This window comes from Oncorhynchus clarkii, chromosome 21 (assembly GCF_045791955.1).
Source record: "Oncorhynchus clarkii lewisi isolate Uvic-CL-2024 chromosome 21, UVic_Ocla_1.0, whole genome shotgun sequence".
Lineage (NCBI taxonomy): Eukaryota > Metazoa > Chordata > Actinopteri > Salmoniformes > Salmonidae > Oncorhynchus > Oncorhynchus clarkii.
The window spans coordinates 32601197-32627376 of NC_092167.1; the positions used below are offsets into that span (position 1 = coordinate 32601197).

The 26180-nt window shown below is 44.5% G+C and overlaps 1 protein-coding gene across 1 annotated transcript; it reads right to left on the reverse strand.

Moving 5' to 3' along the window:
- Window positions 1–4878: 4878 nt before the first annotated feature.
- LOC139378922 (matrix metallopeptidase 14a (membrane-inserted)) lies at window positions 4879–24933 on the reverse strand. The gene is made up of 10 exons (XM_071121535.1): window positions 24375–24933; window positions 12004–12152; window positions 11595–11717; window positions 10977–11284; window positions 10317–10478; window positions 9701–9837; window positions 7940–8078; window positions 7615–7765; window positions 7318–7433; window positions 4879–6826 (listed from the first exon to the last, which is right to left on the reverse strand). The coding sequence occupies exons 1-10, from the start codon at window positions 24468–24470 to the stop codon at window positions 6504–6506; spliced, it is 1704 nt and encodes a 567-aa protein (XP_070977636.1). The 5' UTR covers window positions 24471–24933; the 3' UTR covers window positions 4879–6503.
- Between the last annotated feature and the right edge of the window lie 1247 nt (window positions 24934–26180).

A 26180-nucleotide genomic window follows, 5' to 3' on the forward strand; every position in this document is an offset into this window, starting at 1 on the left:
GAGAAGAGAGGAGATAGGGGAATGAGAGAAGAGAGGATAGGGGAATGAGAGAAGAGAGGATGGGGGAATGAGAGAAGAGAGGATGGGGGAATGAGAGAAGAGAGGATGGGGGAATGAGAGAAGAGAGGATGGGGGAATGAGAGAAGAGGGGATGGGGGAATGAGAGAAGAGGGGATGGGGGAATGGGAGGAGAGGGGATGGGGGAATGGGAGGAGAGGGGATGGGGGAATGGGAGGAGAGGGGATGGAGGGGAATGGGAGGAGAGGGATGGGGGAATGGGAGGAGAGGGGATGGAGAATGAGAGGAGAGGTGAGTGGATGGGGAAATGGGAGGAGAGGGGATGGGGGAATGGGAGGTGAGGGGATAGAGAGAAGAGGGAATGTGGGAATGGATGGAGAGGAGCGGGGTGGGAAATGGGAGGAGAGGAGTGGGATGAGGGAATGGGAGGAGAGGAGATGGGGAATGGGAGTAGAGAGGAGAGGGGATGTGAGGAGAGGAGGTGAGAGGAGAGGAGAGGAGAGGGGATGTGATGAAGTGGAAGCTCCTTAGAGGAGGAAGGGGAGGACCATCCTCAGTGAAATTTCATAAAAATAAAAATAGTGAAACATTTAAAAAAAGTTATCCTTTTTTAGATAAAACTATACTAAATAGGTCTACAGTAGCCTCAGCAGCACTCTGTAGGGTAGCACCATGGTGTAGGTGGAGGACAGCTAGCTTCTGTCCTCCTTTGGCTACATCCTTTGGCTACATCAATACAAAACCTAGGAGGCTCGTGGTTCTCAACCCCTTCCATATGCTTACAGAGTAATTATGACAACTTCTGGAGAACGTCTTCCAACCTATCAGAGCTCTTGCAGTATGAAATGACATGCTGTCCACCCTATCAAAGGATCAGATAATTAATCTAGTACTGAAAGCATAAGCTACAGCTTGCAAGCAATGCAGTGTGTAAAATGTGGTGAGTAGTTTGTCATGGAAATTCCCACCAGGGACACTCAAATTCAATCTTAAATGAATCATCCTTTATCATCAGCGTGCTGGAGTGGTTCCAACAAACTCAATGCACCATAGTACACATGTCAATCAGGAGCTCTGCTGGGGCAGTCCCAGCAGTTGTCTTATATATGGCTATACACAGACAAGTTATATTTGCATGATTTTGCATAATTCATTCATCATTACTGTTTTGTTTCATTCATGTGACCGAACAATACTGGTTCATGACATGTGACAGACCAATGCCTCACGAGGCCTCTTCTCTCTTAGCTGAGACCTTGAAACTGACATATCTTTCGTTTTCAAAACAAAGGTCTGGGCAAACTGCCAAATTGCAGCTACTGATAGTGAGGATTCATTCAGTAAGACACTTCCATGAAAATAAAAAACGCTTATTAGAAAAGCACAAACATTAAACATTTCCAGCACAAGTTGCCTCAAAGAGAGAGAAAGACAATAGTTGAACAGTTTTGAACAAATTAATTTCCTCCAAAATGAAGGAGAAGCAAGAGAGAAAGAGAGAGAGAGAGATGTTTGGTTGTGTTTTTTTAAACTTTCACTTAGCTAGCGAATGTAGCTAGCTAAGTGAAAGTAATTTAGTAATTTAATTTATTGCCACTTGTCCCGCCGGTGTAACTGCTAAACTGCTTAAGCAGCTAGCTAGTTTAGCCTACTCGAACAGAGAGGGATGCTAGCTGGCTATAAGAGTACCATAAAGTTTTAAATTGACACAATACCTGTTTAGCAAAGGTTTCGGCTAAAGATGACGTGCAGGAGCTTGTAGGGATTTGTAGTCTTGCATGATGTCTACTTTGATGCTAATTGTAATTTTGAATAGAGCTGAATATATAAATAAATAGATGAATAGATACAACTTCATGCCAGGGTAAGCCTACATGAAACACAGCCCTTATTTTAAGTGTTTCTAAAATCCCCTATGGGAAAATGTATGGTGCAAAAAAACAATTGGAACCATTTCCCTGTTTGACCCCTAGATTTGATGGGTATCACCTTCATTACTAAAAATTATCTTGATCTGTGCACTTACGTTGTAAACTTGCATTCATAGGCTAGGTTGTAGCAACCCCATGATGGGTACAGGGAAAACCTATTGATGTTACATTGAGCTGGGTGAATAGAATATGAATGACAGTCATCCAATATGCTGTAATACAAATTAGGCAATGCTCATAAAAAACTAAACAACTCTCCCTCATCTTCAAGGCACAACCGTTCACTGATGAGAGGAGATGTGAGAAGAGATGTGTAGAGAGGGGATGTGAGGAGTAGGGATGTGAGAGGGGATGTGAGGAGTAGCGATGTGAGGAGAGGAGATGTGAGGAGTAGGGATGTGACAAGAAGAGAAGAGATGAGCGGGGATGTGAGGAGTAGGGATGAGAAGAGAGGGGATGTGAGAAGTAGGAATGTGAGGATATATGAGGAGAGGGGATGTGAGGAGTAGGGAGGTGAGGAGTGGAGATGTGAGGAGTAGGGATGTGAGGAGAGGATATGTGAGAAGAGGGGATGTGAGGAGAGAAGAGATGTGAGGAGAGGGGATGTGAGGAGTAGGGATGTGAGGAGAGGAGAGGGGATGTGAGAAGAGGGAATGTGAGGAGACGAGATGAGAGGAGACGAGAGTGGATGTGAGGAAAGGAGAGGAGAGGAGATATTTGGAGAGGGGATGTGAGGAGAGGAGATGTGAGGAGAAGGGATGTGAGGAGTAGGGATGTGAGGAGAGGTAATGAAGGAAGATGAGAGGAGTAGGGATGTGAGGAGAGGAGATGTGAGTAGAGGGGATGTGAGGAGTAGGGATGTGAGGAGAGGAGATGTGAGGAGAAGGGATGTGAGGAGTAGGGATGTGAGGAGAGGTAATGCGGGAAGATGAGAGGAGTAGGGATGTGAGGAGAGGAGATGTGAGTAGAGGGGATGTGAGGAGTAGGGATGTGAGGAGAGGAGATGTGAGTAGAGGGGATGTGAGGAGTAGGGATGTGAGGAGAGAAGATGTGAGTAGAGAGGATGTGAGGAGCAGTGGCGGTTCTAGACCATTTCAACTGGGGGGGGGGGGGGCAAGCTGGGGCCAGTTGTACTGTTAGAGGGGCCAGTTACATTAGATGTTATTGTTGTCATATCATTTTCTTCACTGCATTGCAGGTATTAGCAGGCAAAAGACCATGTTCATAATCATTCAACTATTTATTAGCATTTTCTGTTTAATAACGGATGTAAAAAAAGAACAATAGCAAAAATTAGTTATTTAAAAATGATTTCATACTCCACATTTGGAAGGGCCACAAGGGGGTCCAAAATTGTTGTCACAGGGGCACTGGCTCCCCCTGTGAAATGTGAGGAGAGGGGATGTGAGAAGAGGAGGTGTGAGGAGAGGGGATGTGAGGATTAGGGATGTAAGGAAAGGAGATGTGAGGAGATGGAATGTGAGGAGTCGGGATGTGAGGAGAGGAGATGTGAGGAGTATGGATGTGAGGAGATGTGAGGAGAAGGGATGTGAGGAGAGATGTGAGGAGAGGAGATGTGAGGAGAAGGGATGTGAGGAGAGGTAATGAGAAGAGATGTGAGTAGAGGGGATGTGAGGGGAGGATATGTGAGGAGAGGGGATTTGAATAGAGGGGATATGAGGAGTAGGGATGTGAGGAGAGGATATGTGAGGAGAGGAGATGAAAGGAGACAAGAGGGGATGTGAGGAAAGGAGAGGTAATGAGGGGAGAGGAGATGTGAGGATTAGGCATGTGAGGAGAGGTAATGAGGGGAGATGTGAGGAGAGGGGATGAGAGGAGTAGGGATGTGAGGAGAGGAGATGTGATTAGAGGGGCTATGAGGAGTAGGGATGTGAGGGGAGGATATGTGAGGAGAGGGGATGTGAGAAGAGGTGTGAGGAGAGGAGATGAGAGGACATGTGAGGAGAGGGGATGTGAGGAGAAGGGATGTGATGAGTAGGGATGTGAGGAGAGGAGAGGATATGTGAGGAGAGGGGATGTGAAGAGTAGCGATGTGAGGAGGGGATGTGATGAGAGGGGATGTGAGGAGATGAGAGGATATGTGAGGAGAGGGGATGTGAAGAGTAGCGATGTGAGGAGGGGATGTGATGAGAGGAGATGTGATGTGAGGGGTGGGGATGTGAGGAGAGGAGAAGAGATGTGAGGAGAGGTGATGTGAGGAGTAGGGATGTGAGGAGAGGTGATGTAAGTAGGGATGTGACGAGAGGGTTTCTGTTAGAAACCTCATAAATAGATCAGCGGGGGAGGGGGGGGGGGAGTGGGTTAAAAATTGGGGTGAGATAGAGGGGGGGGGGGGGGAGTGGCAGTAAGTTAAGGCATTTTGTTAAGATTTTTTTTCGAAAACCAATAAAAATTATTTCAGCTTTACTGGACACCTCACTCTTAATTTAGCACACACTTTCTTTCTTTCTTTCTTTCTCTCTCTCTCTCTCTCTCTCTTTCGCTTGGTTGGGGCTGGAGGCTCCGATGTTTTAAGAATTCCAGATGTAGTTAACAGAACTCAGTTGGAACACTGCACTCAGAAAAACGTGATCATTCCATCACTTTTTCCATTTCTCTTTTCCCTGGGCTCATGGCTCTCTGGCCAAGTCCAAAACAACCTCCCAGCTTCAACTAGGCTCTCCTCTCCTCCACTCCACCCATGACCCCTGGTGAGCTGTAAACAATAGCTGGTTAACAACACGTTGGAATGCACAGAACCAGAGAAGCAGCTCTTCATTCTGTTGTTTGCTCAGCATTCCTAGTCCTGTTTGAATAGTGGTGAGGCCACTATTTGTTAGTCAGTCCGAAGGCCATTCTCTTCCCCAGTGTGTGTGTGTTTGTGTGTGTTACGATAACAGAAAATCGCTACCAAAAAGTAACGCATGACTCATTTTAGAAAATATTTTTTATTTAATTTTAACTCATGAAATGCAAAAAGGTGAAACAGGCAAAACAATCTAATTCCCTTTTTTTTTTAAATTGATATCATTATCATTATAAATATCATTACCGTTATCATTGTTATTACTAAAACAATTCTACTTCATTTTTCAATTTGTGTAATACTTAAAAACATTAAGCATCATCAGAATTGCTTATAAATAGTTTTGTTTGATTGTTCTTATATGCCAACCAAGCAATGGGAAAAGTAGTGTTTCAAAAAAGGAAACACTTTCAAAGTCGCCCAAGTCCACCACTCAAATGTGAAATTTGGGAGCCATTTTGATTATCTTTGTCACGTTATTGTCTCTGTCCAGCAGGACTCGAAATGACAATGTACAAAAACAACAAACATCATTTACTGTACGACTACACCTGGAGAACAACAACAATAATAATAATAACCATAGTCATAATAATAACAACAACATTTATAACAATGATAGTAACAAAAACATAACAAACACGATAATACATTAGTATTTGGAATGGGTGACATGTAATGAAACTTCACTGCCTTTCCATGGAGTAATATTGAAACTGGCTTTATTGTTGAGCCACTGGCTTTATTGTTGAGCCAAAATGGCTACTTTAATTCCATCCAACTTTGACTGCTTACTGAGACCAGGCTCTGTACCAAGGGCCTGTGCGATTTCAGATACATTTGTAAACTGGGTGGGGAAGCTCCTTTTTTTTGTAGGATACAAACAGTCTTTGACCCTCTATGACAAGACCTTAGCCTTTCTCACTATGACTCAAGGCAGGAGGGATGTACAATATACAACACCTTCACATCTATCCACATCTACCCCTTTAGCGGCGAGGGTAGTGCCCATAGCATGCTCCTCGCATTACAGCCACAACTATAAGACCATGGTGCTGGCGTGAGCACAGTGAGAGACTGGGGTTAGTGTCTTCTCTCAGTGGTAGGAGAAAAGGAAGAGAGAGCTGTTCGTTTGTTTGTGTTCGGCCCTGGGTTTCATCATTAGAGCGAAACCAAAAATGAAAGCGCAAAGTAGCTGTATAAAGGTTTCAAATGTAATTCAGACAGCAGTTCAGCTGGAGTCGTCAAGTAGATGGGATGGAGATTTTAGGAGAGGAAGAATGAGAAGGGATAGAATGGAAGGAGGGACACATGGAGACGTGATAGTAGATTTATTGCAGATGGGGTGTCGACCACACGGAACGTTGATCATCATCTAATAATTCCCTTCCTCTGTGTTTTGTGTAGGGGCCTGTTCCTAATTTCAAACTCGCAGAGCTGTACATGTAAATTGATAACATACTTTTGTCTTTCCTGATTGACTCTCTCTCCTCCCTCCTCCCTGTCCCTCTCCCTCTTTCTCGTCTTCTGGGCTGTATACGAACCAACCAACCAACCAACCAAACCCCATGTCCAACAGCCCTTCCATTACCCCTCCTTTTTTAAAACCCCAACTCCTTTCAGCCTACTTTACTCACCCTCATCCCTACCCTTACCCTCCCAAACCCACTTTTCTTTCAATCTTTCAATTCATTCAGTTGCTCTCTCTCTTTCTGTCCTTCTGCATTCTTCATTCGTTCAGTTGGTCTCTAGACCTTGTCCAGTAGAGATCTCTGGCAGTAGAGGAGACGTCGTGGCGTCCCGTACTTCCTGAAGAACAGCAGGGCTCCCAGAGTGAGGACCACGCAGACCAATAGGAGGAGAGGGATCACCACGGCCGCCGCCGTGGCCCCGCCTTCTCCCTCCTCCACCTCGATGATGATCACTTCCTCCTCGCCGTCCCGCTTCTTAGGCTCCTCCCCCGCGCAGCCCATCCATTCGCTGAGCACCGATTTGGGGTAGCCCGACTCCACCCTCATGTGCTGGTTGTTGAACTTCCAGTACTTGTTGGCTTTGTAGAAGTAGGTGTAGGCTGGAGAAAATGTTAGAAGAGAAGGAGGATGAAAGGTCCGATATAAATCTAATTAGAAACTGGGTGGTTCGAGCCCTGAATGCTGATTGGCTGACAGCCATGGCATATCAAACTGTATACCATGGGTACGAAATAAACCTCCTGTAACTACATTGGTAACCAGTTCATAATAGCAATAAGGCACCTCGGGGGCTTATGATTATTGGCCAATATACCACGGCAATATACCACGGCTCTGTCCAGACACTCCGCGTTGCGTGGTGCATAAGATAAGCCCTTAGCTGTGGTATATTGGCCATATACCACACCACCTCAGGCCATTATTGCTTAATTGTGATTACTTTCAGAAATTACAGTGTGTTGCTGTGGTCTATGATAGCCTCCTCTAATATCACAAAAGAACTGTCATTTTTATCCTTTTCGATTTATATAAATGCTCAATGGCACTCTAAAGAACATCCACTTTAACATGCACGCCTTGACACACTTACATCCTTCTTCGCTCATGATGGCAGCCTTAATGTTGTCGGGGACACCCTGCCATGTGTTGATGGGTTTGGGGTAGTCTCTGTCCACAGTCTGGGACTCTTCATTGAAACGGTAATACCTGACAGACAGAGAGAGGCAGGTTACGGAGAGGGACGGGAGAGAGAAAAACAACCAAAAGAGAGGAAGAAAGAAGAAGAGAGGGACGGATAGCGGATGAATCTGCTTCTTTTTTTTTTCAGATAGAAAGGTACACCGAAAAAAAATAAAGAAAGGAATGAAAGATGAAAGACAAGACTCACTTGGTCCCCCGGAAGTAGTATGTCTGTCCGGTGGGGGTGTAGAAGAGGGCAGCGTCCAGCTTGTCTTTGGGCAGCCCTGTGCCCAGCTCCTTCAGAGTCTTAGGGTAACCCTGCTCCATACTGGACTCTGTGAACACCCAGTACTTGTCACCTGGGGGGAGGGAGAGGGAGGAGGGGAGAGAAAATCTATAAGCACACAGATCTGAAAAGGATATACAAACAAAACAATAAACGACTACCAGTAGCTGGAATGGGCTTATCAATGACAATGCAAAACCATCATGCGAAAAACTGAAAAAGACATTGCCAATTGAAGTGAACCTACCCTTGAAAAATACAAATTTGCCATCGTTCCTCTCGTAGGCAGCGTTGATGTTTGGTGGCAGTCCCTTCCAGAAGTGACCGATGGGCATGGGGTAACCCTGGAGCACCTTGTTGTTCCGAACACGCCACAACCACTTATCCTTCACCGGAAAGACAGAGTGTTTACAGAGTACAGTACATACACACACACATAGGTTCGCTAGTTGAGTGACTTGATGTGCCATTCAGTCCTTCTCAGTGGGTGTAAGTGCATTTACAGTGCATTCGGAAAGTATTCCGACCCCTTGACTTTTTCCACATTTTGTTACGTTACAGCCTTATTCTAAAATGTATCAAATTGATTTTTCCCCCATCAATCTACACACAATACCCCATAATGACAAAGTGAACAAAGGTTCTTTGAAATGTTAGCATAAAAACAGAAATACCTTATTTACATAAGTATTCAGACCCTTTGCTATGAGACTCGAAATTGAGCTCAGGTTTATCCTATTTCCATTGGTCATCCTTGAGATGTTTCTACAACTTGATTGGAGTCCACCTGTGATAAATTCAATTGATTGGACATTATTTGGAAAGGCACCTGTCTATATAAGGTCCCACAGTTGACAGTGCATGTCAGAGCAAAAACCAAGCCATGAGGTTGAAGGAATTGTCCATAGAGCTCCAAGACAGGATTGTGTCGAGACACAGAAATGGGGAATTGTACCAAAACATTTATGCAGTGTTGAAGGTCCCTAAGACCATATTGGCCTCCATCACTCTTAAATGGAAGAAGTTTGGAACCACCAAGACACTTCCTAGAGCTGGCCGCCCAGCCAAACAGAGTCAGGGAGATGACCAAGAACTCGATGGTCACTCTGACAGAGCCCCAGAGTTCCTCTGTGGCGATGGGAGAACCTTCCAGAAGGATAAACATCTCTGCAGCACTGAAGAGTGGCCAGACAGAAGCAACTCCTCAGTAAAAGGCACATAACAGCCCCCTTGGAGATTGCCAGAAGGCACCTAAAGACTCAGACCATGAGAAACAAGATTCTCTGGTCTCATGAAATCAAGATTGAACTCTTTCGCCTGGATGCCAAGCGTCACGTCTGGAGGAAACCTGGCACCATTCCTACGGTGAAGCATGGTGGTGGCAGCATCATGCTGTGAGATGTTTTTCAGTGGCAGGGACTGGGAGTCTAGTCAGGATCCAGGGAAAGATGAACGGCGCAAAGTACAGAGAGATTGTTAATGAAAATCTGCTCCAGAGCGCTCAGGACCTCAGCCTGGGGCAAAGGTTCACCTTCCAACAGGATAACGACCCTAAACACACAGCCAAGACAACACAGGAGTGGCTTCGGGACAAGTCTCTGAATGTCCTTGAGTGGCCCTGCCAGACGCCAGACTTCAGCAACGCTCCCCATCCAACCTGACAGAGAGAATCTGTAGAGAAGAATGGGAGAAACTCCCCAAATACAGGTGTGCCAAGCTTGTAGCGTCATACCCAAGAAGACTTGATGCTGTAATCGCTGCCAAAGGCGGTTCAACAAAGTAAAGGGTCTGAATACTTATGTAAATGTGATATTTCAGTTTTCGCTTTGTCATCATCGGCTATTGCGTTTGATTGATGAGGAATAAAAACAAACAAAAACCTGAACAAAATATGGAAAAAGTCAAAAGGTCTGAATACTTTCCAAATGCACTATATGCCAATATGTGTGTATTTCTGTGCCATGTGTTTCGATGTGGTTATGTGTTCGTTTATGTGTTCCATATTTACCTTAAAGACAAACATCTCCCCCCTGAGGATGGCGATGGTGTCGAAGTGTCCCTCACAGACATCTGGTCCGTGTCCGGGGTGGTCTGGTTTGGAGGGTCTGGTGGGGCGGGGGGGAGGGGGAGGAGCTCCGGACGACCCTGTGGTCGGACACAATCAAGACAAAATGAGGAAAGACGATAACCAGAGGTGGACTTAAGTGAGAACAGAGTTGACAAAATGAATGTGAAGTCCTTCTTTCTGTGAACTAGACAAGAACTTCCTGCCTGTTTAGCCTTCCTGAATCATTATAAAGAGACAGTCAGTATTAAATATTGCTGTAACATTCCAGGAACATTGCTAGAACATTCCATGAAACTACACTCTTAGAAATAAAGGTGCTATCTAGAACCTAAAAGGGTTTTTCCCCTGGGTGAACCCTTTGAAGAACCCTTTTTGGTTCCAGTTAGAACCCTTTTGAGTTCCATGTAGAACCTTTTCCATGGAGGGTTCTACATGGAACCCAAAATAGTTATACTTGGAACCAAAAAGTATTCTACCTGGAATAAAAAAGGGTTCTCCTATGGGGACAGCTGAAGAACCCTTTCGGAACCCTTTTTCTAAGAGCGTAGGAGTTTACCATAGACTGCCTGGATGCCGCGGCGATCGTCATCAGGCAGCTGGAAGTTCTCTGTGTCCATCCACTGATAGAATGGAGCCATGATGGCAGACGGGTCGTTGGAGTGTTCTAGACCCAGGGCATGACCCAACTCATGGACCGCAACCAGGAACACATCATTACCTACAGAGGTAGAGAGAGAGAGAGGAGGAAGAAGGGAAAAGGTAGGAAGAGGGAAGAGACCGTTTGAAAAGAGAGTAAAAGTAGCACGTTTACCAAACAAAGTACAGACGCGCCCTAACAGTACTGTGTAATTCAGACTGACTTAATTCAGACTTAATTCTCCCCCCCCCTTCGCTTCTCATCTCCTCTCTCCCCTGGTCTCGCCCCTCTTCCAGCTCTCACTCCTCTTTCTGATAATCTCTCACCTTCAGTGGAGGTTGGTGGGAGGAGCTATAGGAGGACGGACTCATGGTGATGGCTGGAATGGGATAAATGGAACGAAGTCAAATGTGGTTTTCATGTGTTTGACACGTTCCATCTGTTCTGTTCCAGCCATTACCATGAGCCCATCCTCCTATAGCTCCTCCCACTAGCCTTCCCTGCTCACCTTCTCCCTCTTCCTCCCCCTCTCCCTCACTTTCCTCTTCCCCTCTCCTCCCCATTTCCCTTGTCTCTTACCCCCTTGGTCGGCGTAGCCGGTAGTCCAGGGCTCGGCGTTGTCAAAGTGCGTGTCACCCCCTATCCCGTTCCCGGGGAAGTACGCGTGGGCCAGGAAGCCGCCCTCGCCATCGAACGGCGTGCTGTCGCCGTGGAAACCCTCAGAGAACGAGAGCATGATGTCAGCGTACTTGTCGACCTTGTCCCTGATGTGGCTGTAAGGGATCTCACGGAAGAGGAGAGGGATGGCTGCCTCCCACACTTTAAACGCCCGGCGGATAGCCTCGTATGTGGCGTGTTCCCCAATCTTAGGGGTGTAGTTCTGTATGCTAGGTGAGGGAAAGGAAGGAAATAGCAGATTTGACGTTTTAAAGAATAAATATTTAATAATATCTTCTGAAATGTGTATTGGTTGCGTTTGTGCAACCTTTGCTAGATGCAATCTCAATATGATCCCGTTTTGACTGATTAATATTCCTTTAGAGCTCTAGATCTAACAAGTTACTTGAGATAAATATTTTATTTATACTGTATGTGTAATTCTTATATGTGAAAAGTGAACTTTAAAGACTTAAGAGGAAGTTAGACTCACTGCGTACATATTAGCTGTGTTGTAGTCATAAAGCTGTGTAGTCTTACCTGAAAGTGACTTCTTGTTTGTCCCACTTCAGCCCCTGTACGGCGTATCTCTTCCTCCTCAGGTTGCTCTTCAGCTCAGATCCAAACTTGTCTGGTACGCCACAACGCGGCCGCTTCATCGCCCTGGCAACAGCAAGACACACCCGTTTGTTACCTTTACCATGTTACAAACTGTACAATGTCTATATCTGAGTAAATCATTAGAGCATATGAATGAATGGGTTTTGTACCACATCTGGGGTAATGACATCACTTAAAGTGGGTTAGCTGTTCTGTATACAATTCTGAGGCTACAATTCTCACGGGTACTTTAAAAACAGCCGTCAGCATGAATCTTTATCAATACGTTTTGCGCATAACACTTAAATATTTGCATTCCTTGACTTTGTCCTGGTCACTCAGGACTCACTGTAGGGTGTTGGTGTCCATAGATCCGGTGACGGTGAGGCCGTAGAACTTCTGCATGGCTGTGATGGCCGTATTGATGGACTTGGGGGAGCGGATAGCCTGGGCCCGGACGTCCCCTGGAGGCAGGTAGCCATACTGCTGAAGCCACACCTGGGATAGAAAGAGGAGAGATGGGAGGGTAGAGACAGTTAGACCCTGGACAATTCAATGTCTTTGAAGATAATGGTAGAAAGGGACACACACACACACACACACACACACACACACACAGACACAGATAAACACACATCTATCTCTCTCTCCTCATTCCTCTCTCTCTTTCTCTCTGGATTTTCCCACCATATTCCATCAGCCAGAAACAACACAGAAACCGACCCAGGATGTCATTGTAAAGAATGTTTTGTGTGTACATGTGTGTCAATATCTGTGGGTGTGCCTGTTTGCCTACTTACAGTGCTTGTCTGAACGAGTGTGTGAGGGTGTGAGTGTGTGAGGGTGACAGAGAGATATTGAAAAAGATAGAACGAGAGAGGGAGAGCGAGAGAGATCTGGGTGGGTGGATGGGAGTTTTAGTATCCAGTGTTTGAATAATCCGTTGCAAAGCTGACATTGAACCAAAACCGTGTTGTACCCAGGAACACACACTCCCTTCCTTACAACAGCAAACAGACAGAGATTGGCCAGACTGAACACACACACACACACACACACACACACACACTGAATTATACAAAAAATATTCTTATTGCAAGAGTTACTGCAATGTAATTCCATTTAAACACATTAAAAACTTGCTCCTTAGCTTATGCTTGGCATTTTAAAAGGAAACTGTGACCTTGTTGTGGGATTGTAAGGAGAAATGAGGGAAGAGAATCGAGCCAAATAAATCACAGTAGAACCATAACACTGATGTCATCTCAGACGTGGATCCCCAGAACTTCGTATTTTCTCTCAGTCAGAACCACGGGGGCTCATAGAAAATAGACATGTGCTTTCTAGACCCTACATGCCTATGTAGAGGGAGAGAGGAGTGACATCTATACTAACAACATCTATGATTCATTTGACATGTTAGTGATTCAGCAGAGGCTCTTATCTTTTCCCCCAGTGGGCATCGAACCCACAACCATGCTCTACTAACTGAGCCACACGGGACCGCATCTGAGTAGTGGTAGTGAGGCTTTTAACCAGGGGAGATCATACTTAACCAGATGAAATATAGCTTAGCGACTATCCTGCGCCACTCCCAGAAAGTTGTAAGAAGGTTGTATGCAAAATAACCATAGGACGACCACGCTCTCACCAAAATGGAAGAAACATATGGTTCTCAGAACGTTATGCGTTAGCTGGGTATGGCGTTTCAGTCAAATGTCTGACCAAGAAGTGCTACACTTTCACATATCTCGCTCTCAAATACAAGAGCAGTCATGCAGAGCTGCTTAAGCCTCTGGCCTTAGTCTAAAGTTACAAACTGACTACATCAGTGCAACAGTCTCTCTATTAGAGAGAGCGAGCGAGAGAAAGAGAGAGAGAGAGAATGAGAGAGAGAGAGATGTCCTCAGACAAACATCAACCTAATGGAGATGATTCATTCTAGTCCGACGTAATGTTATCAAACATCATGGACAAGTTTGTTTATGCGTGTGGGTGAGAGACAAGATGAGTGTGCGCGCGCACTTGTGTGTGTGTGCTGCACAGACAGGCAGTCAGTGAGTGTCTCAATCTTTTCCACAAATTCAGTCAGTGGAATTACAGAGAATTCTTCTGTAATCCCAGAAAAAACCCAACTCTCTCTCTAATTTATTCCATCTCTCTCTATCTCCTTTTCTCTTAAAACCCCCAACCATGTGTGTCTATATAATAGTATACATTTTACAGTTAGTTGGGTGAATATAGTCAGCCTTCCTCTTTCCTAGAATGTCTCTCTCTCATGTCGTTTTAGATGAGAGGTCTTTTTTAATATCGAGAAGAGTTGAATTTAAATGAGGGAGGAAAACGAGAGGAGAGTAAGAGAGTAAGAGTGAGGAAATGGCTGGCTTGTACCTGGGCAGAGATATTACCACACAGCCACAGCAGACAGGGTGAAAAACAAGGTTCAATTATAGGCTGCAGAGTGAGGTAAACTCTCCCTTTGCTCATGTCAGTACTGCAACCAGCCCCCTCTTTCAGCAAGACCTACACACTATATCAATCCATCTGGTCCCCACCTCCAACAACCTCTCTCCATGTCTGTATATCTAACTCCCTCCAAGCTCCCTCTCTCTCTCCACCCCCCCCCCCCCCCTCTCTCTCTCCATCTCTCTATCTGACTGCTCCTAGTGTGCGCTGTGGCTCCACTGTGGTGACGAGTCTGGCTCTGTGAAAACACTTTCAGCTCAGTCAGGATGAAAAGTTTCCCCCACAACGAGAAGACTCTCTCCTCTCGCTCTCCTTCTCTCAGTCTGCCTCTCTCTCATTTCTCTCTCAGTCTGCCTCTCTCTCATTTCTCTCTCAGTCTGCTTCGCTCTCCTTCTCTCTCAGCCTGTCTCTCTCTCATTTCTCTCCCTCTCTAGCTTGGTCTCCTCTCTCCACCGCTTGTCCCCCACCCTCTGCTCTTCCCCCTCTCTCTTTCTATCTCCCAAAGCCTCACATCCCCTCTGACATCGCCAGCTATCCCATCATGCAACTCTCCTCTGGAACTCCCAGCAGCAGTTCCAGTCAAAGGTTCTATTTAGTAGGGCTTCTACGTCGCTTATTGCCAGCCTTGGGGTAACTACAAACCCATGTGTGTGTGGTCATAGCCTAGGGTCATGTAACTGCGATTTTAGTAAACAGACGCAAGTCCCTATAAGTTACGCAATTTGCAGCGATTCATATATTCTAAGGAAATGCATTTCAACAAAGACAGGCCGTGTGACCCGCAAAATAAAATAACGAGTAGATTGATGACAAATATAGATCCGGTCCAACAGACACTCATGAAAGTATTAGACACCCGGAGGACAAAGTAGCCTGATAATATACTAGTACCTACTGTATACTACCTACGGTATACTCCCTACTGTATACTACCAATGAAGTGAAACTTTGATGGGGGTGCCCCCCCCCATTTTTTTTTGCAGTTTTTCGCTAATTTCCTGCAATTCTACAAAACGTTCCATAAGGTGGAGGCAAATGTTTGACCATCAGTTATTATATTAAAAATGGCAATGGGCCCAAGCCCAGTTGGTAATTTGACCATGCTTACTGCAAGTTTAGATAGCTGGCCGCTAGACTAACTTACCAATATATACCATAAGTGTCACGTCCTGACCTTAGTTCCTTGTGTATGTCTCTGTTTTAGTTTGGTCAGGGCGTGAGTTGGGGTGGGCATTCTAGGTTTGTATTTCTAGGTTTTGTATTTCTGTGTTTGGCCTGGTATGGTTCCCAATCAGAGGCAGCTGTCGATCGTTGTCACTGATTAAGAACCATACTTAGGCAGCCTGTTTTTCCATTATGGGTTGTGGGTAGTTGTTTTCTGTGTCTGTGTTTTCCATACAAAACTGTTTCGTTTTTAAAATGTATTTCTCTTGTTCTTTTGTATTCTGTTTTCAGTTTATTAAATATATTATGGACACTTACCACGCTGCGCATTGGTCTGATATTTCATACTCCTCATCAGAGGAAGAAGAAAACCATTACAGAACTACCCACCAAGAAAGGACCAAGCAGCATGGTAACCAGGAGCAGAGGGTTCTGGACTCCTGGACTTGAGAGGAGATATTGGACGGCAAGGGACCCTGGGCACAGGCTGGGGAATATCGACGCCCCAAGGAAGAACTGGAGGCAGCGAAATCTGAGCGGCGGCGATATGAGGACCTGAGCCAACTCCCTGTGCTTACCGGAAGAAGCGCAGTACTGGTCAGGCACCGTGTTATGCGGTCAAGCGCACGGTGTCGCCAGTATGCGCTCATAGCCAGGTGCGCTATAGACCAGCCCCCCGCAAGTGCCATGCGAGAGTGGGCATCCAGCCAGGGCGTATTGTGCCGGCTCAGCGTGTTTGGTCTCCAGTACGCCATTTCGGCCCAGGGTATCCTGCGCCGGCTCTGCGTGCTGTGTCTCCGGGGCGCTGGGAGGGTGCAGTGCGCCCTATGCCTGCGCTCCGCCCATGCCGGGCGAATGTGGGCATTGAGCCTAAGGGAGAGGTGCGAGTGGTATGCACCAGATCTCCAGTGCTCACCCATAGCCCAGTTCAACCTGTGCCTGCACTGGAGGGTCCGGGCTAAAGTGGTCATCCAGCCTGGAGGAGTGGTGCCAAGGCTGCGCACCAGAGCTCCAGTGCTCCCCCACAGCCCGGTCCATCCGGTGCCTCCTCCATGCACCAGGCCTCCTGTAAGTCTCCCCAGCCTGGTGGGTCCTCACACACCAGGCTGTCTCTCCGTCTCCTCCCTGCAGGTTCTCCCGCCTGTCCGGCGCTGCCAAAGTCTCCCGCCTGTCCGGTGCTGCCAGAGTCTCCCTCTTATTCAAAGGCGCCACTCCAAAGGCGCCACTTTGGAGAGTCTCCCGCCAAGACTATGGTGGAGTGGGGTCCACGTCCCGCGCCAGAGCCACCACCGCGGACAGATGCCCACCCAGACCCTCCCCTATTGGTTTTGCGGCCGGAGTCCGCACCTTTGGGGGGGGGGGGGGGGGGGTACTGTCACGTCCTGACCTCAGTTTTTTTTCTATGTCTCTATTTTAGTTTGGTCAGGGCGTGAGTTGGGGTGGGCATTCTATGTGTTCGATGTTTTTGTATTTCTGTGTTTGGCCTGGTATGGTTCCCAATCAGAGGCAGCTGTTTATCGTTGTCTCTGATTGAGAACCATACTTCGGCAGCCTGTTTTCCCACTATGATTTGTGGGTAGTTGTTTTCTGTCTTTGTATTAGTTACCAGACGGAACTGTTTCAGTTGTTCTTTTTGTTTACTTTGTATTGTAGTGTTCAGTTCAGTTTAATAAAATGACGAACACTTACCATGCTGCATATTGGTCCGATCCTTCCTACTCCTCCTCAGAAGAGGAGGAAAACCGTTACAATAAGGTGTTTAAGCAAGAAGCAATTCTGCCAAGCGTGAAGATACTGCAGATATTTGGGTTTCAAGCAAACTGAAAAGAGCTGTCTTCAGCCCTCTCAGTCCACATGTCTTTTATAGTGGATCTGGTTTTCTTTAGGCAGCGGAATTAGTGGCATCTTTTCCCGACTCTCTTTTTTAATAGTTCACTGATGCTGAGAGAGAGAGAGAAGAAAAAACGGAGAAAAGGAAAATAAAATGTTCATTTGGATTGATGTATGGAACGACAATGAAGGAAAGTGAGAAAGAAATGGGGGATAAAGATGTAAAAAAAATAAAAAATAAGAAAAGGGTCAGAAAATAGGGGACAGGAGTATTAAAGTTTAATTTTATATTGAGGGAGACGGAGTTGACTGAGTCAGTTATTCCCCTTCAGACGGTGCCAACGGAAAAAACAGACACCAGAGTTTGGTCGTAAGCGGCTCAGTCTAAGAGACACATTAGCCTCCCTGGCCTCCTAGTGTGGCGTCCCACTTATCTGACCCATTTCAACCCGAACCGGGGCTACACGCTAATGCTAACTAACTAAATTACTTTTACTGTATATACACACTTAATACAATGTAGAATACCTGAGTTCTAGGCTAAAGGAGCGACCATTTATAACATAATAATACACTTGGCTACTCTTAAGCCTACCCCTCAAGTGGCCAAGTATGGCCGAGTCAACACTGGACGCTAGCTTGCACAGGGCTCCAGTCTACACAACTACACCCAACCAAACCGTAGGTGTCCTATGCATATTGTTAAAGCCTATCAGTTTATTAGCCTCAATTTCCTAACCTGGGTTCATATAGGAATGTAACGATTCACCGATACACATCGGTCCCTGATTAAATAGTTTAAAATATGAGTGCATAGGTCCGGGGGCCCCAAACCGATCATGCATTGGTAAGAAAATCCATTCAAACATTACGAATCGGCGGTTTACAATTCTTTCTACCTTCCGAAAATACCTCTCATCTTTAGTGACAACTGCGTCCTCTCCTTCAGGGTTGAACTAAGCATGTCATTATGTTGACAGTCATTGATCTACAAGTCACTTTGCATACCAAACCACCCCAGGCAATATCAGTAATCTAGTCAAACTGCTTGATGTGCGCAGTTTGCTACATGCTGATCGGTGCTTACATTAGATTTGATTTTGATTGTTCAGGTTCACCATCGGCAATAGTTTTGGTAGTTTTGCTTGAAACAATCAGTATATGTGGTCATTTTTAGACATATAGGGTAAAGTTGATAATTTCATGACGAGGGCAGCCAATCACCTTTGCTACCTGCACAGCACGATCAAACTATTTCTACCTGCACTGCATAGTCAAACATCTTCTACCTGCACTGCATAGTCAAACATCTTCTACCTGCACTGCATGGTCCATCAACTTCCAAACAGTCTAAACCTGTGGTTCCCAAACTTTTTATAGTCCTGTACCCCTTCAAACATTCAACCTCCAGCTGCGTACCCCCTCTAGCACCAGGGTCAGCGCACTCTCAAATTATGTTTTTTTGCCATCATTGTAAGCCTGTCACACACACACACTAAACAATAAATGTATTAAACATAAGAATGAGTGTGAGTTTTTGTCACAACCCGGCTGGTGGGAAGTGACAAAGAGCTCTTATAGGACCAGGGCACATATAATAATATAATAATAATCAATCATTTTTCTCTTTATTTAGCCATCTTACATATAAAACCTTATCTGTTCATCAAAAATTGTGAATAATTCACCACAGGTTAATGAGAAGGGTGTGCTTGAAAGGATGCACATAACTCTCCAATGTTGGGTTGTATTGGAGTCTCAGTTTTTTTCTACACACAGTCTGTGCCTGTATTTAGTTTTCATGCTTGTGAGGGCTGAGAATCGACTCTCACATAGGTACGTGGTTGCAAAGGGCATCAGTGTCTTAACAGCGGGATTTGCTAAGGCAGGATACTCTGAGCGCGGCCCAATCCAGAAATCTGGCAGTGGCTTCTGATTAAATTCAATCTTCACAGAACCGCTTGTTGCAATATCGATGAGGCTCTCTTGTTCAGATATCGGACTGGAGGCAGGGCATGAAAGTGATAACGAATCCAGCTGGTTGTGTCATCTGTTTTGGGAAAGTACCTGCGTAATTGCACACCCAACTCACTCAGGTGCTTCGCTATATCACATTTGACATTGTTCGTAAACTTGAGTTAATTTGCACAAAAAACAATACAATGATGGAAAGACCTGTGTGTTGTCCTTGTTAATGCAGACAGAGAACAGCTCCAACTTCTTAATCATAGCCTCAATTTTGTCCCGCAAATTGAATATAGTTGCGAAGAGTCCCTGTAATCCTAGATTAGGATGATTCAGGTGAGAAAAAAACATCACCCAGATAGGCCAGTCGTGTGAGAAACTCGTCATCATGCATCTGGTCAGACTCGTGAAAATTATGGTCAGTAAAGAAAACTTTAAGCTCGTCTCTCAATTCAAAAAAGCATGTCAATACTTTGCCCCTTGATAACCAGCGCACTTCTGTATGTAACCATTTTCACTGTAGTGTCCAAAACGTCTTTCAAGCAGTCAGACTTTCCCTTGGTAGCAAGAGCCTCTCGGTAGATGCTGCAGTGTACCCAAATGGCGTCGGGAGCAACTGCTTTAATGCGCATTGTCTCCCTGTCATGGCTTTTGCGCCATCAGTACAGATACCAACACATATTGACCACCAAAGTCCATTTGATGTCACAAAGCAGTCCAGCACTTAAAAAATATCCTCTCCTGTTGTCCTGGTTTCCAGTGGTTTGCAGAAGAGGATCTCTTCCTTAATTGACCCCCATAAACGTAACAGATATATACCAGGAGCTGTGCCAGGCCTGCCACATCTGTCAACTCATCCAGCTGTAACTCATATAATTCTCTGGCTTGTATGCGAAGCAGTAATTGTTTCAAAACATCTCCTGCCATGTCACTGATGCGTTGTGAAATAGTGTTGTTTGCTGAAAAACTCCTGTGGATTATTTCTCAAATTGCCATGTTTTGTTTCTCAATGTCTGCGCAAGAGTGAAGATTTCATCGAGTTGTGAGATAGTACTTTTGCACATATAACACACAGTGGCTGAGGAAAGGCACTACTCCCAATAAGTGAACCCCAAATCAATGTAGTTCTCATGATATTTGCACCTATTCGATGGTCCAATGTCCCTGTCTGTTGTTCGGTGCTTTCCTGGGTAAAGGGGCAGTAGCTCTTCAGCTGCATCAGATTCACAACTGTCAGTGTCCATGTTAGCTGGGCTAAGAGCAAATGTAGAATGACTGATGCTAGCATTGGATGTGCTCGTGGAAGCAGAACAACTTGTCGTCAACAGGTGCAGGTGTAGTACTGCTGGTAGTAGCAGTACTACCAGTAGAGTTGGTATGTGTCTCTATGGATGTGGGCCTTACTTTTTTAACCATTTATCCATTTTTGAGCAAACAGAATGAGCAGCAGCTACGTTTAGCTACATACGGACCGTTAGTGGAATTCCCGCGAGAGAGTAACGGTTAATGTGATTGGATGTTAATTATTTGACTAGGCTACCTGTATTTGACATTGTGTTGTAATTTCATTGAACAGTAGAAGGTTTAATTGTATTTTTAGCAGTGAAACGAGGCTACTCAGACGAGAAAAAAACCTCACCCAAAATGTATAGCCCCATTGGAAAATATAAATGTTTGAAAATGTGTTTGAAAATGGGAAGAATTTTTTAAAATAATAATAATTGTTTAACATAAAAATAAATGATTTGGCGTACCCCCGACGGCATTGCAAGTACCGCTGGGGGTACGCGTACCACAGTTTGGGAGTGCCTGGACTAAACCATTAGATTATGAGACGGGGGGTTACACAAAGTTGTGCTATATATTAATTGGCTTTGTCATAGCTATTTTTTTAAGATAAATATTAATACATTACTAGCTTTAACACTTTTAACCTGCACAAATTAATTAGTGGGTGATGGGGGGTGGTAGATTCCCAGTTTCCGTTATGGCTCAGCTCAGGTGCCTATACACCACATAGACATAATTTACACACGCACGCACGCACGCACGCACGCACGCACGCACGCACGCACACACACACACACACACACACACACACACACACACACACACACACACACACACACACACACACACACACACACACTTAAGAGAGGCCCTGCTCATGAGCTCCATCAGCAACAGATTATAATTTATCATGGAAAATGACTGTGTTTATGCATCGAATCGCATCGATTCATACCGAATTGCTTCAAACTAAAACATATTGTTCTTGTATCATATTGGAGCCCGTGTATATAGATACATATCAAATTGTTTTGAAAAGGAAAGTTGCAGATCCCTTAATCATCTGGGCCACGAAGGCTAAATTCTATGTCTACTGTTATACAAATAATGGGTTCTAGGACGAAAACTGCCGGGATAGCACTTGAGGGGAATGGATAAACACACCATCTCTCCATAGACATCCGTCGGTTGGTTTGTTTTCCCTGTGGCAGATAGATTAACTGAATATTTTCCTGCCTGAAAATGTTTAAGTGACAGCGAGCACTTGTAGAACAGCACGCGCCAGCACTTTTCCAACAGGGTGCTTCAACCATACAAAAACAACCCAGACAAACCATAGAAATATAATCAATAGAGCAGACATTCCCATTCAAGTGAATGCTCTGTGATGGATGGATCGGCAACAATATTGAGTATACAGATCATAGAAATAAAACTATTCATTCTATTTCTATGCTACCCACACTGTCCATTTTTAAAAATGTATTTAAACTTTATTTAACTAGGCAAGTCAGTTAAGAACAAATTCTTATTTACAATGACTGTCTAGGAACAGTGGGTTAACTACCTTGTTCAGGGGCAGAATTTTTACCTTGTCAGCTCAGGGATTCAATCTAGCAACCTTCCGGTTACTGGGTCAACACTCTAACCACTAGGCTACCTGCCGCCCCAAATTACTGTGGTCTGAGCATGTATCCCCGTTCTAGTATTTCTATTTCTATGGGCCTAACCCATTTGGGATTGGACCCCTGGCATGACCTCTTCCCTGTGATCCCGAGACACGCTAGTCACCTTGCCTCCAGATGTCTGCTGTTATCGTGTTTGAAAAAAACTTAAAGGACTTCCAGATTCAGACATATGTTGCGGAGATCTGTGAAATGGATCGTCTCATTTTCATTCCTTTCCACTTGCATTGGCTAAGATAAAGTCCAACCAACAATTTTATAAAAGTGAGACAAGGTGTTATTGTAAATAAAAGTGAATAAAATGAAATAAAACTAGGTTTTTTTCTTGGATTTATAGTATGTGCACAAAGTAATGTACATATAGAGAGTAAAGAGGTATTTTGTGATGTATAGCTCTTTTTTGTTACTATCCCATTTCAAAAAGCGCAGCCCGATCTTAAGAGAAGCCTATGACTGTGAATATTTGCTAAGACATTCTCCTCACTCATCACAGCTTTAAGTTAAATTGTAGGCTTAGCCTCCCTGGCCTATCAAGTTGGACTCCGTGGGCAGTGACTTAATACTAAATCACTGAAAGGAATGTCCGAAAATTCTACTCCTACTGAATTCTGTGCTTTCATACCGTAAATCGGAATTTGTCAGCATAAAAATCAACCTCCCATCCTCTCAACTCAACCCTATTCATTACTTAGCCTATTCGTCACTCTCGTGCTCTGTTCTTTTATCCCTCCCACACAACAGACATCGTATTCATCACAGTTTACCGTTACATACAGTGTACTACACACAGGTGATGTAAACCAGAAACCGTTCATTAGTGATAATCCCATCTTCCATCATGGCTGCTATGGGCAGAGTAGGTAGAAGTTGCCCTCGACTGCTGTTCCAGGGTCAGATATTTCCATCTTGCTTATGGCATTCCTTGGGATTTGGGGTTGGGTAATCTGCCGACTCCAGTACGAGCATGGGCAAATTTGATGGGACTTCGGGTGGCATTATGGGTAGGATTTGGAATGGGTAAACGGAGCCTAGATCTGTCATGGACCCAGCATCAACATCTGCAGTCTTATTGTGACACTGTGTATGCTTTATTACCGTCTCAGTGTTGTGTGTGCACTTATTACACTATTATCACAGGGTTATAGATGTTGTATTGATTGGTCCACTAAACTGTGGCCTCGTAAATGGACAGTCTCCCAGGCATTTCTAACTGACAGTGCAACCAGTGGTTGACCATGTCTCGCTGACTGCATAAAGAATAGGGTGCCATTTCAGACGTCCATCATGTCTGGCTGACTCAGACACCAGCTGTTTGTGGTCACTGAGTCAGGACCTGAGTTCCTCCAAGCATCCTGTCTTTCTTAATAAGAACAACCTCTATGGGTAGGCTAGGAGAAATGCATGGAGAAATGCATGAAATGCATGAACGACTAGGAGAAATGCATGAGCACCATTGGATACCTTTGACTTGGCCATTGGCTATTGCAGTCATGGCTACTGTTGGTTATTCTTGATGGTTTTGGATGTATCCAAAAGCACACTGTGATGGGTAGATAGAGAGATCTGTAATTCCTGAAGAACAGATCTAGAATTACCCCAGGCCAGATGCATCATGTCACCTAATAATTTTGAAGGGACACCATGACACAATATATTGTGACAAAATATAGTGTTTGTGTAGGCTACACTTTAGTAGTGTCCCATCAGTTACAATGGGTATGATGCCTCTGTTGCTCCAGACAGTCTTCATGTCCAGTTTGCTAAAAGAGAGAACAGCTTCCTCTCCAGTCTCTAGTCTCTCTCTACCATAACTCAGTACAGATGAAAACCATTACCCCCCCCCCCACCCACCCACCCGCCCACACACCCACACACAAACACACCACAGCCCCCAGTTTCTTAGAACAAAGCAGCTGACTTGAATTTTCACAACTCTGTACTCCCCCAACGCTTTTACCCCTCCTAACTTCTTTCTCTTTTAAACCACAAAATCTGAGTCATGTTATTTTTCTGACTATTATTTGCATTTTCATCTCTTTTTCAGACTCTACTGAAATGTTCACTGGTTTTAACCTTGCCTTTCAATTGCCCTCAATTTAAAGATCATACCACCCCATCATGAAAGATCAAGAGAAATAAAATAGTGCCAATTATGAAGACTGGTACAGAAAGAAATGTAGACACAGTTGGCAATAACACATAGTAGTTGATATATACCCCCACCCTTCTCGTATAAACCTTAAGCAATGTCTGTCTTATTATACTTTTAAATAGTTTTTAAATAGTTTCTGAGTTTATGCATGTTGTCATAATGATTTACCTCTGCTTTTACTTCGTTTTCCGTTGAAACAACTCCAAAGAACAGTCCGCACGTCAGCGTCAGGAGCTGGATCACCTTCTCAAGCCGGGGTAACATTCCTCTATTAATACGAGTTACCCAAAAAGGAAGAGATATAGAGAACCTCACAACGGGATTGCTTCTATTGGTTTTCCACGTTATCAATTATAATCCGTCGGGATGATCTTTAAAAAACAAAATAATATGCCACTAATCTGCCCTCATGGATACTTTCTTGCCACACTTCAAGTTCTACACAACAAATCCTTTGTGGTAGAAAAAAATAATTAAATACATGTAAAAAAAATATATATAATCTTACAAATCTGTTCAAAAACTCAAATCCAGATGTTGGTGGGAAAAATCGCTGCAATCTCAGCGCTTCATAGTTCCTCTCTCTTTTGTCCCCCCAAATTATTTTCTTTATCTCCCTCTATTTTGACATCGCTCTCTGACGTGTGGACGTGGTTGTGCTAGCTAGTCAGAACTAGGAAACTCGGAAATGTCCGACTTGCTGATTCGTTGATCGCGGCACGTGTATAACTACAACCAGTTAGCAAATCTGACATTTCCAAGTTTCCTAGTTCCAACTAGTTGCGGAACGCGACAAGAGTCCTTCAACAGATAGATAATAGAAAGAGAGAGAGACGAACTATTTGCACATAGTTACAACACTGCATAACATGACATTTGAAAGGTCTCTATTCCTTTGGAAATTTTGTGTGTTTACTGTATATTTTTGAATGTTTATTTCAGTTTAATTTTTTAATTTTAATTGTTTACCTTTATTTAACTAGGCAAGTCAGTTAAGAACAAATTCTTATTTACATTGACAGCCTACACGCTGGGCCAATTGTGCGCCGCCCAGGTTGTGATACAGCCTTAATTATGATTTTAGGGTTGTGATACTTGCTTTGGCAATGTAAACATATGCCAATAAAGGCCATTGAATTGAATTGAGAGAGAGAGTTCCTCCATCTCCACCCAATCCATCCAATCCACCTTTCCAGAAACAAGTTTCTCACCGTTTCCGCTTGTTATAGACCACCCTCTGCCCCCAGCTGTGCCCTGGATACCATATGTGAATTGATTGCCTCCCATCTATCTTCAGAGCTCGTACTGTTAGGTGACCTAAACTGGGAAATGCTTAACACCCCGGCCGTCCTACAATCTAAGATAGATGCCCTCAATCTCACACAAATGATCAATGAACCTACCAGGTACAACCCAAAATCCGTAAACATGGGCACCCTCATAGATATCATCCTGACCAACCTGCCCTCAAAATACACCTCTGCTGTCTTCAACCAGAAACTCAGCGATCACTGCCTCATTGCCTGCATCCGTAATGGGTCTGCGGTCGAACACCCCTCATCACTGTCAAACGCTCCCTAAAACACTTCAGCGAGCAGGCCTTTCTAATCGACCTGGCCCGGGTATCCTGGAAGGATATTGACCTCATCCCATCAGTAGAGGATGCTTGGTTATTCTTTTAAAGTGCTTTCTTCACCATCTTAAATACAGTGGGGCAAAAAAGTATTTAGTCAGCCACCAATTGTGCAAGTTCTCCCACTTAAAAAGATGAGAGAGGCCTGTAATTTTCATCATAGGTACACTTCAACTATGACAGACAAAATGAGAAAAAAAAATCCAGAAAATCACATTGTAGGATTTTTAATGAATTTATTTGCAAATGATGGTGGTAAATAAGTATTTGGTCAATAACAAAAGTTTATCTCAATACTTTGTTATATACCCTTTGTTGGCAATGACAGAGGTCAAACGTTT